Source organism: Paramormyrops kingsleyae, chromosome 16, assembly GCF_048594095.1.
Source record: "Paramormyrops kingsleyae isolate MSU_618 chromosome 16, PKINGS_0.4, whole genome shotgun sequence".
NCBI classification, from domain to species: domain Eukaryota; kingdom Metazoa; phylum Chordata; class Actinopteri; order Osteoglossiformes; family Mormyridae; genus Paramormyrops; species Paramormyrops kingsleyae.
The window spans coordinates 24,167,137-24,185,082 of NC_132812.1; the positions used below are offsets into that span (position 1 = coordinate 24,167,137).

General features: G+C 44.4%; 1 protein-coding gene across 1 annotated transcript; it reads right to left on the minus strand.

The window, feature by feature from the left end:
* Window positions 1–10,422: 10,422 nt before the first annotated feature.
* On the minus strand, window positions 10,423–14,068 carry fzd7b (frizzled class receptor 7b). Its single transcript, XM_023839915.2, has one exon. The coding sequence runs from the start codon at window positions 13,182–13,184 to the stop codon at window positions 11,508–11,510; it is 1,677 nt and encodes a 558-aa protein (XP_023695683.1). The 5' UTR covers window positions 13,185–14,068; the 3' UTR covers window positions 10,423–11,507.
* Between the last annotated feature and the right edge of the window lie 3,878 nt (window positions 14,069–17,946).

A 17,946-nucleotide genomic window follows, 5' to 3' on the forward strand; every position in this document is an offset into this window, starting at 1 on the left:
GAGCATCCGCTGCACGGATCAGGGCCCAAGCCGGAACAAAGTCCCAGCCTGTTTGGGTCGAGGTGGGGGAGTGTGTGTGGGGGGGGGGGGGGCACATTCCTCTGCATCTTCTACAGGAATGGTGCATAGTTTATTTTCTGGCGGGTCTGTCCGTTTTAATGGCTTCCAGGACCCCTTTGAAGTTGCACAGGGTCGATAGAAGGGATTCGTAAGCCCCCCCTCCATTCCGAGCTTGGGGATCCCATTTCTCTATGGCGGTGGCCGTCTCTGGAGGACTGAGCGGGTCTGCGTTCAACATTCTTTAGGAAATGCGCTCACTCCGGGCGAAACCTCCCCCCCTACTCCTCTGATCCCCCCCCAAAATGCCCCCACCCCCACTGGGCATTACATTCCCATATGATGGGAGCTGAATTATTTCACAGCCAAGACACAACAACGGCGACCGCAAGGATATCACCTTTTGTTTGGCCAAGGACAATTTATGAAGTCGGGCTCATTCTTTAATTTGTCCCGTGCCCAGCCGGGGTTACATGCGCGCACGGCTGCATGTGGACCCGACCGTGGCCGGGACGTCCCGCTCAGCCCAGTGGCGGCCACACGCTCCCAGCTCTCAAGCTCCCTGTCAGAAACCATAATTCTTCATGTTGTAATGCCTCAGATTAAGTGGAACAAAATCTCATTTTTGTCTTTTTATGCTCTGTACTTTAGTACATTATAAATTCATTCCAGACTGAGTAAAGGGAAAAAGAAAAAAGCACTTCCTTTACGGATTTATCCGTCCAGAGTCCTCACCTTCTGTTATAGTACATATATCAACCCTGCTTTCAGCCCGCTCCGCTGAATTTGTCCACCAGAGGGAAAATTACCATTCATTCAATCACAGGCAGATTTTAAATGTAAACAGGACGTTTCTTGGGCTGTATGTGTACAATACATTTTTTTAAATGGATAAACTAAATTTAACAGAGATCCAGACAAACATAAGATTGATTTCTCAAGGTTCACAGTGGCTTACTGTAAGAACGCAACTGATTCTTACATTGGAGATCCATAGACCTTCTCCACACTGACATAAATCTCTTCTGAGCGAAATACATTTAATGAAAAAATAAATTCCTGTATCTTTTGAGCCAGTGTGGAATAGGCTCTGAAGCAGACAGATTCACGATGACGGAGAAGAGAGGTTTTGATTCGGGGATAACTCGGAGTCAGGCCTTGAGAGATGGCTGGAGCCCCGTGCCGAAGGAATCTTTGTGCAAAAAGCACGGCTTCCAAAGGCCTGTGACTGGGGACAAAAGGACGGATGCAGAGGGCAGCTGGCGGAGCTGGGCTCGGGTTCGGGGCTGGTGCGAGGGTAAAGGAAACAAAGCAGATGGAGGGGTCAGGCTGAGAAAACACAGTCCCTGTCAGTCCTAAACTCCTGGGTCCGGATCAGCTCCCAGCCCGTGGGATCGGGTTTCTCTGTCTGTGATACCTCAGTACAGTAAAACGCAACCAGATGTGCGGGGGGGGTGGTGGGGGTGTGGCCGGCAGACTGCGTGAGGGAAAGGGAGAGTGTTTAATGTGAGTGAAAAGGTCTCTGAATGTGTGTGTGTGTGTGTGTGTGTGTGTTTGCATAGATCACATTTGAGGACCAAATTGTCCCCAAAGTGTAGTAAAACCTGAAATTTCCTTACTTTTGGGGACACTTCTTCAGGTCCCCATTTGGATAACCTCAATTTTATAAATATCTGAAAATCAAAAAAGTAAAACTGCCCAAAGTCTTATATTTTGGTTGGTTACTTATGGTTAAGGTTAGGGCTGGGTAGGGGTTAAGGGTGTCGTGATTGAGATTAGGTTTGTGTGTGTGTGTGTGTATGTGTGTGTAATTGTTGGTGTCTTTATGCGACAGTGAATAGGACAAGAAGCTAGTCTCAGCAAATGCCACACACACACACACACACACACACACACACATGTGTTTAAGGGGATTCTCCACTCATTTCTATGGGCATAACCCTAATCCCAACAACCCTAACCCTAACCCTAACCCCCACCCAGCCATAACCTTAACCATAAGTAACCAAACAAAATACAAGACTTTTAGCCTTTTTGATTTTTTGATTGCATTCACAGATTTTCATGAAGTTGAGTTTCCCCTCGTGGGGACTGAAAAAATGTCCCCAAAATGTCGAAATAACAGGTTTTATCGGGGACATTTGGTTCCCACAATGTAACCTGCACATGACCCACACACACAGTGCTGCTGTTATAAATCAAGCTGCACTCTTTAAACATGTTACATCACTTGATAAAAATGCATAATGAAGCCCCCTCGTGCTAAACTGGCTGCTGAAACAGTCACCTAAAAGCACTTTAAACACACTTGCACACGCACGGTTCACACCGATCAAAAAAAATACACATATAAACCAGATTAACAGGTAAATCAGACGTATGCCGTACGGTTAGCTGGCCTTCTGGGACATAAACACATGCACCGCGTCTCAGTCTCTCACGTTTATTCGTTTTTTCTTTATCGTAGATGATGCTGTAATTTCTCCCATTTAAATAGATGGACATTTTCATGGAGAAATTCTGCATACAGACAATTAAACCATTTGTCTTTGAATTAAAAGCTCTTACGTTTTATGCTACATCCTAGCCGACATCCTTACTACACTGACGCTAAACTGATACTATATTTGATCTTAACCTAAGGAAGGGATGGGCTGTTTTGGTGAGACGGGCAGTCATGATGCTCTCCTGGTCCTACAGTCCTATTGGTTGACAGCCTTCAGGGCATCCCCATGCCTGCTCAGTGACACAGTTGTTCTCCTCATATATCCTCCTCCCCCTCGCTGCTGATCCCGTCTCCCCAGAGCCGTTACCTAAGCCAAAGAGCCCCCTTTCACCTGTGTCGGAATCCCTGAAATCTCTCACCCTTCAGAAGCTGCTTCCCAACCGACCTATGGCTGTAAGGATCATGTGACGGGGGTAAGAGTGACCTGTGCAGAGGTGATAAGCATCTTTCTGTGAAGGAGAAATGCCCTCGCATGAAGGTCACAGTGGTCCTGGGGACAGTAAAGGAGCCCTATGTCCTGGAACAGCCTCCTTGCTGCCATATGGGGGCGCTAGGCCACGCTGTGGTCTGCACCTGCATACCGTGGTTGAGGGCGGCCGACCGACCAAGGTATCAGGTGAGGTTTCCATTGCTGTTCCGCTTCCTGATTGACACTGAACAGGACATATGGGGTGAAGGGAGGTGGGGGTCATAAGCTCCAGCGGAGCATTATATAGCCTTCCATCCCCAGCACAGACCCCCCCCCCTACTATCACATTACCATTCACTGTAACATGTTGAAAAGGCCCATTCAACCCCAGGGATCCTGTTGGATGATGATGGGGGGGGGGGGGGTGTCCTGTGCACTCAGAGGCTTCTTCCGCTCCTCGTAAGGGGGGTACCGATGGTGACCCCCCCCCAGCAGGTGTGACCTCGGTTGCCTCAGGGCCCAGAAGGGGCCAGTCCACCTGCCCGGGAGCGGCCGGCCCACGCTACCTGCCCCACCTCGCCGCTGGCTCCCCCCACTGTGGGCGTGGGGGCCAAAGCTGCCCCCAGAAGCTTTACCTGCCTGAAATAAACACAAACACAGTAAGGCTCCAGAGCCCCAGGCATGTCGGCTGCTCTCTACACTCAGTGTCACATATTTTCATAAGTAAACATTTCAAAGTTGGGAATGAACCTTCTCTTTAATATATCCTCCTGAGACCCCACCCATTCATTTATGTCCATTGTAGTGGACATTTTATTTTTGCATCTTTTCACTGATGTAAGGAAACATATTTATTCCTGTTGTACACTAAAGAGGACATTCTGTGAAATCAAAAATAAAAATAAATTTGAAAAAATCAAAATTGCAAGATGTCTTATTTCCCCCAAAGACAAATAACCTAAAATTGACGGACACTTCTTTCCTTGGGTCTCAGGAGGATATAATTGGAATCTAGCAGATAGCACTGTTCTATTGAGAAACATACACACACACTTTCCATCCAGCCAGGAATATGTGAGGCACAGGCCAGCTGTACTGTGCTGTTCCCCAGTGCCTGCTCCCCCCTCACCGTTGGCTGTGTCCTGGGGACCAGGTTTCCACTGGCTCCCGATGCCTCCACCCTGCCTCATCTCACAGCTTAATCTTTTCAGGGCCCTGGGTGCTTTACCCGCACTCTACGGCCAAACCACTTGTCTGAGATATTGTTCCGCTTCTCCAAGAAATGCAAGCAGAACTGACAGCCCCTGCGAGACAGCGACGCGGTGTTGTGGTTGCAGCATTAACGCATTGGACTGTACTAAATCACGCCTGTCTCTTCCATGGCAAACAGATTTCGGACTCCCTGGGACTGAGCGAGAACATGACCGCATTTGACCATGTAAACCTAGGAGATATTAATCACGGTTGGCTTTGATGTATGTATGAGGGACACATTTCTCATAGTTTCAATGTCTTTGACTTTTCCTGGCTGTCGCTAACTAAGTGATGATTCACCGCACAGAACTCTGAGTGACCTATTCGCTCAGCATATGACTGAGACCAAAGAAATGTGTCGGGTCTGTGGTCCAGGACCGCTAGATGATCGAGGCCTGCTAGATGTCCCCTTACTGATTGGAGCAGCCAAGGTTTCGCCTGGAGTGCAGAATCCCCAGGGTTTTTAACATCCAGTGTTTGGTGGTGATTCCAATCTCTTAAATTACTGGGGTTATAAACACAAAACATTAAAGCTGACCGTGACCTGGGACACAAATAACTTGAATAGGTATCCATCTTGACAAAAGAAAACCCTGTAAACTTAGTGAAGACTGATTTGTTGTTTACTTTTCCATTTCTGAACGTGAGCATACTGAAATGTTTGTGCCAACAAAAGGATTTCCGACAAATAGATCATCCTTTGTCTGGGCAGGAAGTTCAGCAGATCCTTCAGAAAGCAGCAGCTTCATGTCTGAATGGAGCTTCTGTGAGCCTTAGGACACCACAGGGAAGGACCTCTTTGTTTGAGCTGACAGGGTTGGATAAAGATGCCCCCCCAACTCCCTGTCCGAAAGGAAGGTGACAGGGCACCTCAGGCTATGCTGTATGATCTGGGGGTGGGGGGGTGGGAGGTCATCACGGAAATCTGCTTCTATTCCCAGGAGAGGGATCTGAAGTTCTCACCTGTGGAAAGGTCAATGGTAAAGGATCCTTATGGAAACACTTTTTTCAGGATTTTAAAATAGAGATGAATTGACGAGGTCAGGGGCATCAGAAGCATTTTGAATGTGGGGGGGACACACTGGTATAAAACTAATATTTCATGTTAAATGTGGGGGGGTCCAAAAGAATAATTATGAAATGTGAGGGGGACATGTCCCCCTCAGATTTAATGGCCGTGACACCCATGGATGAGAAGCATAATCAGAAGGGAACTCACTGAAACACTTAAAGGAACAGCATCCATCCATCCATTGAGCCATCCATCCATCCATCTACTTGTGGGAGTGTTACACAAAAATGTTCTGAGGGCAGAACGAAAAATGTGTTCACATCTGATTGATTAGTCTCCACCTCCTTTAGTTGCTTGGACGCACCTCCTCTACAATCTGATTGGTTATCTCTCTGAACCAATCAGTTTTTGTTCTGCCCTCTGAACATTTTTGTATAAGTAAAATTCCTATGATCCATCCATCCATTCATCCATCTAACCACTCAAAATGAGGCACATGCAGCTAAATGAAACTGGTCCCGTATTTACTGCAGGTTGTAATAGTACAGCATCCAAAATCTTTAACAATTTCTATGCCTTTTTATAGCCTTGTTACTGAAGCAGCTCCAGTCAGATATCTTGCTCAAGTGTACAACAGCAAAGTGTCTTGATCCCTAACTGTGACACCTCCTGCTGCCCCATGGAAGCTTCTGTCCTTTGGAGCAGCAGCGCAGGAAGACTGCGTGCTGCTGTGGCGCCGTGGCGTGCTGCTGTGGCGTCGTGGCGTGCTGCCACAGGTTTTATCCACAGGTGCACCTGGGGGGGTGAGGGGAACCTTAAGTGTTCATGTACGTATCTGATGCACACATAACCTATATTTTGTCTGCCTATAAGGTATTAATGCACCAGCATGGAACACAGCACAACACTGGTCCTGCCAATTAACTGCAATTTCAATTTCAAATCAGGCGACTGTGGGGGCACTGCCCCCCCATGGTTTTATTTATCCATCTGGATATCTCACTGTGAAGATCCACCTGTACAGAGACGGCATGCTGTTCACTGTTTGGAGCACATTTTAAAAAAATAAAACAAAAACATAAAGTGAGCTGGTATTTTCATTTTCTTTTTATTCTGATATTTATGACATCCTGTCATCCCCACTATTACTGTCATCAGCACAATGGCACCCGAACAATCACAGCTCTCCTTAAGTAGACCAGCTGGGACTCCCTGCTAATCAGCCTCACCCTCTCTTACCACAACAGCAACAATGCGAGCTCAAGCTCACACTCCAGAAAGGGGGAATTAAAAGTATTTATTTATGTATGGATTTATTTATTTATTAAGTGTTTATTCATAATGTTTATTTGCGAGTCGCAAATCCTACAGGGGAGGCAGAAAGAGGTCGGGGGAAAGTTTTATTCACGTTTTAATTTGATTACCTGAGAATGCTATTCTTCGGCCCATTTCACATGTTTTGTCATTAATTAAGCAGTGTGTGTCCACTGCTTTACTCAGAGTGTAAGACAATCTGTCTAAGAAACCCTCAGGCCTGCAGGTGAACTGACTGACCCTGGATCTCCAATCCCCCAAGCATCCCACGTCCCTAAGGCACAGGGCAGGGCCAAACAGGACTGCTTAGGGTGGGGGAGGGGGGGTCATATTTCCGGGCATTTGGAGGGTACCTTCAGCGTCGGGCCGGGGGGGAGGCGTACAACAATGAGGTGCCTTTATTTCCTCTGAAAGGCCACAGTAGTTGGGAGGAAGACAGAGACTTAAAAGTAACGATGCAAAATAAAAAGCGACCTTCATGAAAGTCAATAACGTCAATAAAGTACATATATGTTTATTCCCATCGAGACGCACCCAACCGCAGACTCCCCCTCCCCCCCCACCCCCGAGTGTGTGCCCCAGAAAAACCACTCATCCGAAACACAGACTCACTTCATCAAATTTCAGCAAGCACTCTGCTTCACAGATGGGCAGAAACCCATCTAATTGAATTCTTGACTGGGAAGCATTTAAATAGCTTCTGGTCCCCATGAAGCTAATACTGTACGTCTGATTCCCCTCTCGACAGCCTCAGGAACAAGACAAATTAAATATTCTGAAGAAGCCACATTCCAGTTGCCGAAGTTTACCGCAGAAAACTCAAGCAGCATTACGATTACGTTACTGCTCGTGTGTTTTTGTGGAGGAACATACACGTCATAGAGAAATGCAACCTGGCCAAACCTCGCGAGGAGCTGAGAAACCAACAGCAGCCCCATAGCGAAGTGAAAACAACAAATGATTTGTCTGTTTATCCAAACTGACCCCTCAATGACAGTTTCCCTGTTTATTTAATTAATCTGTTTATACAGTTCGTTTCAGCTTATCACCGTTGTCTCCCATCCGGTCTCTGATGGATCCAGATTCAAGATTTGTTATTATTTTTGTTTGACTTTTTTTTTTTTTAAATTGCAGATAGTAAAAGGGATGTGGGAATAAGGGATGTGGGAATGAGGGATGTGGGAATAAGGGATGTGGGAATAAGGGTAACGGTGGAAGGTCGTGATGAAGGCACAGAGTCTGTCGGTGATGCTGGGGGATTGGTCACATGACCACGCCAGGCTCTTTGTTGACATTCTGAAACCACTGGAACATGACTGCCAGAATATTCCAAACACAAGTCGCCCGTAGCGACGGGGAGCTGCCGAGGCCTGTATCGTCCATGAGACCCGCATGGAGCAGTGAACAATGCACTGATCAAGGCACTGAGTGGATGTTTTTGGCAAGTGAAGCCCCCAGTTAAAGATCTTTGCTGACGACGTGTATTCACTGGCCTATTGTGTGCGTATCGCTTTCGGATCTTGGTGCACATGGCCTCGAAACCTATTCGCCTGCCACCTGAAAAAAGATCACTCTGTTAGTCCTTCAAGAAGAATGATAGCCATGCTTTAAATATATACACCAAATGGGTGTTCATGTGCCACCTCATTATCATTCATATAATTGAAAATGGGGGGAATTGGCAAAACAGTGCAAAACTGAGCGTGTTTGCTGATGTCATACAACCTGTAGTGCAGGGGTCTCCAACTCCAGTCCTGGAGAGATACCTGGCTTCTGATGAGCCACACCTGTTCTCAGGTAAATACCAGGAACAAGTGTGGCTCATCAGAAGCCAAGTGGGACAGAAAACCTACTGGATAGTAGCTCTCCAGGACCGGAGTTGGAGACCCCTGCTGTAGTGACTCCAGAAAATCGAAAAGATGGGTGCCAGACATTTCAGAAAAGTCTGAGATACAGAATTATGACTGAAGGATGTGGTAGAGGGTTAGGTGACCCCAGGGCATCGCGGTTTGATCGCCTCGCAGCAGGAGGAGGCCTGTGCTCACATTGCCGGCTGCAGGCTTATCTTCACCAGCCGGGTGCTGGGAAACGCCTGGCTGTCATTTGCACTGAGATTACATACAGCACAGCAGTAAACTCAGCCACGGCCTACTCTCTACTACGGTAAACACAGTGAGTGAGTATGTGTGTGTATTACACTAAAACTTGACAAGACTGACAGACCACTTTTCGCAAGTTCTCCCATTTTACAATAAAAGTTACACCAATACAGGCAACCTTCGATTTGTTCTAAATTGAAACTGGTGTGATTTACCCCAAGACTGTTACATATAACAGTATAATTTCAACCAAATACACTTTCAGCTCACTGTAGCCCATCGCTTGTAGACAGTGCCACGCGTGAGTTTATGATTCCTCTCACCTAGTCCCTTTATAAGGCCCGGTTCAGATAGGGGCCCGGTTCAGTCCAGAAGTTCTTCAAGGATTCACTGGTTATATGCTCAGTTTGCCTGGTTGTTTTCTGCCCACTGTAGAAAGGCAAGAACATCAGCTGAATTCTGTAGGTTTTCCTGATTGATGTACTACAATTTAAAGATATGAGACTCCCCCTTGAGTATTATTGTATTTGCGCCATCCGATGGACATGCATCTCGGCCTGTGTGTACCTCAGCTTTATGCACTTTACCCATCGAGCCCTTGAGGACGGCCCTTAATCCCGAGTGGTCAAAATGTTCCGGAAAATTGATGGATCAAAACTAATAAGAATATAAATAATTATACCTGAAGGTGGCGCCAGAGGACCACTAGCATACTTGCCGGCTGGAATGTCTGACAAAGTGGATGCAAAGGGGGGATCGGCCCAAAGCAAATTATGTGAGAAAGAAAAGAGGGTAAAACCAGCATTACTGCTGTTTACAGCGCAAGATTTATATGAGACGCGCGCGGTGGATCCTCTAGGCCTTATCAACATTGGCCCCTTTTAACTAAATGTTTAAGTAATTTGGATTACCACGATGTACGACATTAGCTAGATAGATAGACAGACGGAAATTTAGGCATCCAGTAGCTCGAAAAATACAAGGGTACAAATTAATTAAGAAAATATTTTCGAAACAGTATGTTATATGAAATAGAAACTTCTATGTGGAACGACAGAATATATTTTCCTAAAGAAAATCAGTTTAATAGTTTCCTGCAGCACCGAAATATTAACACTTTGTTTATTTTGACATCTAACATAATTTTTCATGTAAAAGGCTAATTCTGTTGCTCTAAACACAGGGATCAACAACATAATGTTAACTTAATATTGTAAAAAATAATTCGTCGAGTTATGCTGATAGTACTCTGATTTTAACGCGCTTCCGTTTGTTCCGGAGATAATATTTGTAGGCCTTAGATAGAACCCAAAAATAAATTAACATTTTCTTAATATATGAAAATGTTTTAAAAGCCGCGTCTTATTAAGACTTTCTATATATATATAAAAGCACGACAGGAAATTATCCGACACTTTAAAACGTTAATGCCCCGGACCTACAAGGTGTGTTCAACACGTCAGCTCCGATGTAGCGCGTGTTTTTTCCTTTGAATTGCGCTTTATTTTAATCCATAGTGGCGTCTCCTATTTAAAACATGTCAGCACACCCATAGTCAAAAGTGAAATATACTAGCCCTATCAATTGTAACATCACCAGAGGTAATATTTACAATAAACACTTAAAAGCCCAGGATAACGTGGGCTTTAATGTACTGTAAATATATTTCAGAATTGCGTCTCCTTCTTTTACGAGTACGTCTACAAATCCATTTCAAGCAATGTACACAGATCAAAGAAGCTTCACAAATGAAGCCAGATGCCACAAACACTTGAAAAGTAAAAATCTAATTACTTTATTCGGTGAAACTGTACATATACAAATGAGGTCTTTTATCATATTTTAAAAATCAAGTAAAAAACACCAAGATTATTTTTATAAATACATATATTCTTTAAAAAAAGGTGACGACTATTTACAAAATGTGTATGTAGCAATTTGCATAATTTAACAGATGTACACATGCATATAATTGATATCCAATTCGAACGCAAATCCGCCCTTCTGGAAGAATATGTGATTGTCTGAAGATGGGTATGGAGAACATACCAAAGAATGATTAAACAGAATTAAGTGTTTTATGAGTGGCAAGGCGGACACTTCTTGCGAACGAAAGTCATATTCGTTTCAAATAAATCTCTAATAGCACAAAAAAACAAAAATGAACATTCCACCCTCCCCTTGAATTATGATCTAGGAGGCAATCCTACACTTTGAGAAACGGGGAAAAAAAATGTTAATCTCTGCCTTTTCTGGTGTTATAACGCATAACACTACAGCGGGGTGATTTAAATGATGTGTCATTTTGTCGGAAGCTGGGCAGATGAACGGGATAATGCGACCCTTGAGCAAATACACCCACAAAGGGAAACGGGGGGCGGGGAGGGGGTTCTGCAAAGTTTTAAAGCATATTGAACATCTTAAACATTCCGGAGCAGCAACAAGTGTTCTCATAATCTGGTGGCACGTTTAGACAATGATCTAAAATATGGCACATTAGAAAAACTAATTTTAAAAAACAGAAGCGTTAAAAGAATCTCCACAAGCAAAAAGGGAAAAAAAACGATCTGGTAATCTTCGGCCGAAGGGCTGTTCACACAGAAATGAGACATAAGAAAATACAAACGTGAACATTAGCTAAGCTGAAACCCAGCATACAGAGGGCATGAAAACAAACTTCTGGAGTATAATTAACCTGCTGAACGATTTCATGTCGAGCAAAGGGGGGTTTGGGGGGTGGGGGGCACTGAGCTCAATACGGATTCGAGTCTTTTTAGCTCAGATACAGTCTGCTAAGCGATGGCTTTCTTCAAACCCCGTTTAGATCCGTTGTTCCTCAACCGTGTCTCCAAAAGTTCATACCGTCGTTTCGCCTTGGTTGCTGTTACTAAGCCTTTTGTAAAACCTGCGCCATGACTGTAACGTCTTCCCCGACCATATCCAGAATCCCGAGGTGATGCCAACAATCATGGTCATTAAATACTTGATCATGAAAACCGTAAAGTCCGGGGTCATCGGAGCAAAGTTGTAGGCTGGGCACGGCACGGCAAAGCGCTTGCAAGTCTGCATGTGCCAGGTCTTCTCCCACTGCTCACGGAAAGCCTGCTCGTAGAAATAACAGGCGATCACGATGGTGGCCGGAACCGTGTACAGGACGCTGAACACTCCGATCCGGACCATCAGCTTCTCCAGCTTCTCGGTTTTGGTGCCGTCGTGCTTCATGATCGTCCGGATCCGAAACAGGGAGACGAAGCCGGCGAGGAGAAAAGACGTGCCTATAAAGAGGTAGACAAAGAGGGGAGCAAGGACGAAACCCCGCAGCGAATCGACGCTGAATATGCCCACATAGCACACCCCTGTGAGAAGGTCGCCATCCACTTGCCCCATGGCGAGGATAGTTATTGTTTTAGCGGCCGGGACCGCCCAGGCCGCCAGATGAAAGTACTGTGAGTTTGCCTCGATGGCTTCGTGACCCCACTTCATCCCTGCTGAGAGGAACCAGGTGAGAGACAATATGACCCACCAAATAGAGCTAGCCATCCCAAAAAAGTACAGGATCATGAACAGGATAGTGCAGCCCTCTTTTTTGGTGCCCTGCGCCACAGTCTTGTAGCCGTCCTCCTTAAACTTATCGATGCAGACCACTTTATCCTCTAGGAAGAAGCCGGCGGCGTAGGCCACTGCCACCATGAAGTAGCAGCCAGACAGGAAGATGATGGGGCGCTCTGGGTATCTAAATCGCCGCATATCTATTAGGTACGTGAGCACGGTGAACAGGGTGCTCACGCAGCACAATATGGACCAAATCCCGACCCAGAGTCGGCCAAACTTCACCTCCTCCTCGCGGAAATACATCAGTCCATTGGGCTTGGTAGGTTCGCAAGGAGCCCCACAGTCTTTTACACCCAAAAAGTAGTAATTGAGATAAGTGGGAACTTCAAGCTGCAGAGGGCAAGTGAAGGGCTGATTCGACCGGGGCACATTGGGAAGCAGCGTGATCTGCTCGGGGACGTACGGCGTGGGGTACGAGGTGGGGCTGCCCGTGTCCGAGGTGTTCTGCCCGACGCAGATCTCTCCCGCTCCGTGCACGGGGAAATTCTCACAGCGGAGCCGCTCCGGCCACTGGAAGCCGAACTTGTTCATGAGCGCCTCGCAGCCCTGCCGTGCCCGCTCGCAGAGAGAGCGACACGGCGGGATAGCCTGCTCCAGCACCGTGCACACGGGCGCATACATGGAGCACAGGAAGAATTTCAGGTCCGTGGAGCACTGCACTTTCACCAGGGGGTAGAACTGGTGCACCTCCAATCCGGCGTCCTCCTGATTCGTGTGCCCCAAAAGATTCGGCATGATCGTTTGATTGTAGGCAATATCCGTGCAGAGGGGAATAGAAATGGGCTGACAGAAGCCGTGTTCTGGAACGGAGATACCCTTCTCTCCGTGATACTGACCGAAACACGGCTTAACCATTAAACATACAGTCACCAGAACACACCAGGCAATCCCAGTCCGATCTCCAATCTCTGACGCTGCCATAGTAAAGTGAAAAATGAAGACAGCAGGCGACTTTTAAAAAAAAAAAGTTAGGCCAATTGCTTTTACCTTGTTTGGGTGCCTTTACTATGCAGATGTTGCGATTATACTTTGTTTGAATAAAACTCTCCTCCGCTGCTTCTCACAGAGCCGAAATTCCGTTCAAAATATTTCGTCCAAACGTCCTTGACGCGATCCTCATTCAAAGCGCTTTACCTCTGGCTTACATGAGTGAAACAGCTGCATATACGGACACAAGCCTGGGTCGCTTTTTATGGAGCAGCGGTGCACAGTTCTTGTAGATTACGTGCGATGTTGTCTCCACTTTAAAAGCACTATCATTTGCCCAGCCTACGATGCGTATGCGAAAAATGATCTGAACACAATTAAAAGTTCTCACTAAGATTTTAGAGGAAATCGAATGATTCTACTCAGCAATTCGTGTCCTTTTGAAGATGGCAATTTTTAAGGTTTCAAAACATATTTTAGTAATCAAAGTTCAGTATATCAAACCTGTGTTTTATATGAAGCTTTCTTTAGTCCATTCCTGTGCTCAAAGCCGTATTTTTAATCCCTTTGAGTTTCTTCTCTTCGTAGAACCAGCTATTCCTCCTACTGTTCCCTACCACTTAATACGTGTTACGGTGGTACGGTGACAGCTTTTGTAAAGAATTTCTTGCTTAATACATAAAATCCTCGGAGTTGCAACAGACAGATTTTACAGTGTCCTCAGTTAGTACTACAATTGACTGTATTTCGCTTCTCTCAACAACGTTACAGCTCTGCCTGGAACATCGACTCGCTTCTTTAGAAAGTTTCGCTAAAGATACTGAACACGCACAATAATGTTAGGGCGGTTTCCAGGTACCCCTCATTCACAACCTAGAGTATCTCGCCACGGGGCGCCTAGAAACCACAATTTCCTGACCAATCATATGATTTGTTTTCCTTAGCGCCTTCTTCTTGATTGGATATTATGAGTTAAGAGTAAAGTAGGTGGGGTTATCGGAACTTTTCTTTAAATGTTACTTTTCATCCTTTGCAATTTTATTGTTTGATTTATAAGCGAAGGATGTGGTCATTTTCGGAATCGTTGTTTCCGATGCGTATGCGAAAAATGTTCTGAACACAATTATAAGAGCTCTTGCATATTTATAAGATTCCCGGATTTCAGTGACATGAATGTCACGGAACGAAATATTAATTACAAGAAAACGAATACACGCAGCCTACTTTGTTAAAATGACCGAAATTTAAGGATAAGTATACTGTAATTTTTGGCTGTCAAATCGCTAATCGAGTAAGATGTTTCTCTTATGTACAACTAAGGAATTCAAAACATAGCCTAGACGAAGGGTTGGTGAAGCTGTTTTATCCTTACGTTTCAGGAAACATGAATAACAAGTTATATTCACATTTACTGCGCCGAACAGATTTTATTTTCACAGGTGGAAATTGAGTATTTCAACTCAATAAACCAAGAAGGGTATACAATATTTTTGGAAGGATATAACAAATAGCTTATGGTATAATTGTAATAATATGGAGACTATAACGAAGAGCTTCTTAAACATCTAGGCCTTAATGTTTAATACAATGTTATCGTGATGACAACCTTTTCTCGTACGGGAATTCATCTTACACACGTTACGTTATATGTTTGAATTGCAGAGTCGAGAACAACCATTAGCAGTACTGTTTATAGAGGCAATTGGAATAAACCAATAAAACAACAATGCTATGTAATCTTAGTACTGAGTAGGAATGTAAAACGATAACTGCATACGCATATAAGCAATAGATAGATAGAAAAGGCGGCGGTCCTATCTATTTGTTGAAAACGGAGTATCGGTGAAGTCCACATGCAATTGAACTAAACAGAAAAAAGTTTGAACGTAATCCAGATGAACCGCTTAAGAAGACGTAGCACTAGTTGGCTTATTCTCCAAATTTATGGCCGTCGGAATACTCCTTCTGCCACTGTATATAAGTACCTACAGTCAAAAATAGTAAGAGGTCCCTTAGAGAACTGCAATAATGGTGATATTTATTACAGTGTTTATGAATGGAAATGTGGAGTGTCCTTTGTAAATCTCTTTTGGCTTCTTGGAAGAGCGATTCTACAAAAAAAACGACGATTCACCTTCATGACCTGAACGAAGGGCAAACCATAATTCAGATAAAAGCCGGTAGTTCCCTCTTCGAAAAGTAGCACTAGTCGCTCAGTGACAACGTCGTGGTTTCCCGAAGATCTGTTAGTACGGTTAAGGTGAAATCCAGGGAAATCGCAGGCTTTAAATCAATATTCAGCACTGCATTCAGTTTAAGTCACCAGACATGCATATCAAGTGGACCCCGGACCTGAGGTGTAGTTTAGCGTTTCAACCTAGTCGACTCCTCGACAGCACGTATGTAGGTGACGCTGGCCTACTATTTGCCTCACTTGTACGTTGCTTTGGACAAAAGTCTCTGCTAAATAAAAATTAATGTAAATTAACATTTTCTCAGTATGTCCAGTGAAATTTCCTATGGTTATTGACGATTACTGAATTGCAGTGGAAAAAGTACACTTGCGTTTATTTACGATCAAAGCTGATTTTAAAGCGACCAGAAAATAACCCAAGTATTTTGATTGAATTTAAATAGAGGTACTTTAATAACTGTCTTGGAGTCCTCATAAGACCACGTGAACGTTAGACTAACGGCTTTGTTCTATCGCCATGCATGCACCGAATAGCGTGAAAACAAATTCTGATGTCAGTCTTCTGTCTCTTCCTGAAGATTTCAGAAGGTTCATAGCCTGGAGGCGATGAAAAGTCATACCTGACGTTTCTCTGATTCTGGCCGCCACACGCACACAACTCAGGAAAAATTACTACAGGCCATGACAACGTCGTTTAAATTTAAACCAAAGTTAACAGTTGTAATAAGTAATTACTACTAATCTTAGTCTTGTTTTACGTACTTTTAAGTATTTATTTCAGATTTTTAATTTTTTTTGCATTGCTTTGGGTAAGATCCAGATGTGGTAAATTAATATTTACATAAATATTCAGCGTCGTCCTGTTCTTTGATCATGCCGGCTTTGTATTTTAAGACGCTGCTTCTATTCTATAGGAACCATGCTTGTGTCCTATTACTGCTCTTTCTGTTGAAGACCTGGCCGTAAATGCTGGACTTCTAACCAACCGCAGTCATTCACAATGAAGTCACCAGTACGTAGGTATATAGGCTGCGTCTACAATCCCGCAGAACTACACATGCATGGGCGGACATCGCTGTCCTGCTTACGCCACGTGAAGGGCGATTTTCTGTGGAGTGTTATTTACTGTACAGACTGACGTGTTCAGAAACACGCGTATAATTCCTCTCTCGATTCTGGAGTGCGCTTTTTAAAAACGAATCAGAGTTGAGCCGTAACTCGTCACATGTTCCCTTCCTATGCAAATAGCAATAGGTAGCAGAAGATGGGCTCCGCTGCGGACTAGCCACAGATCAGTCACGGCGAGACCGCAATGTTCCGCCTGGCGTACTCATTCCGATGCTCTCTACATCTCGGACCGACTCCCACAGGTTTTCTTGCATACCCGCTTAAAAATTCTCCTCTCTCTTTCTGAAGACGGCTTGAAGTCTAATTCACGGCCAATACATTTTACATGTGTTCCGTTCATTAAAAACAGATTAGAAATAACTTTGCATCATCTGAAATGTCCCCTCTTCCCTTGTCTGCTAACAGTGCTTGCGCACCCTTCTCGGTGCAATCACACTTGTGCTCTTCCTTCTGGCATGAACGTTAAACACGACCATCACACATGGTAAGGCAAATCCTATAGGCCTACATCTGCAGAAAACACCGTCTCCCTGCGTTCATTGCCGCAGATGAATGGTCTTTAAATTGTGCATCTTCCTCCCATTTCCCCTAATTCGATCGTTTTCTGTAATTTTCAGATCTGACATCTGGGCAGAGATTAACGCAGAATGTGTTTTCCAAGATGATTGTGGGTGGTTCAACGGGAGATATGACATATAAATGAAGCAGCAATCGTTACAATAACAAGCAAAGCGAGGCAGGCATGGCGAACCCTGTAGTTTACGTCTGCGCAGAGGAAAGTTTTTGTTTTAGTCAGCGCTTAATTTGAACTCATTAATTATCCCAGATAACTTTGCCAAAGCCGGTCAAAAGTTTGCAAACAACAAAGCTTTTTAAAACTTCCAGAAGTCTACTAAAAGTACTAAAAATAAAACACTTGGAGGGAAAAAAATGGGTTAATCCACAACCTGCAGGTCGCGTTTGTTGTTTTTTTTAATCCCCTGTCTCGTTTTAAGAAACGAGTTTATTCGTCCTTATCAATATTCAGGCCGGTAACCAATTAAGATGGAATTGAATATATCTGATTAATGTCTAGCCGTAATTTTACACTGAGAGTAGCGATAACGAGTTAATTAATAATGAGAAGTAATTGAAATAAAACTAACAATGAGGTCTTAATTAAATAGCGCAAACAATTGTGCATTTTAAACCTGATTAACCACAATTTCCACACTTTCATTTACAGGTAGGAATTTGCATGAATGAGGATCCTAATGGATCCCTCACATTATCCTAAAAATGTCTCCCCCCAGATCTCATTAAGAATGGAAGCTGAGCTGCGCTGAGACATTAAACGGATGAATATTAGAGGAGAGAGATGTGTAAGGGCGGAGTATGAGACTTAATTATTTAAAGAAAGACAACTACTTTCTTGTTTTTTACCCCTGAGGTCAG

Bases quoted from the DNA above. Each gene is read 5' to 3' on its own strand.
- fzd7b (XM_023839915.2), bottom strand. From the start codon at position 13,184: ATGGCAGCGTCAGAGATTGGAGATCGGACTGGGATTGCCTGGTGTGTT.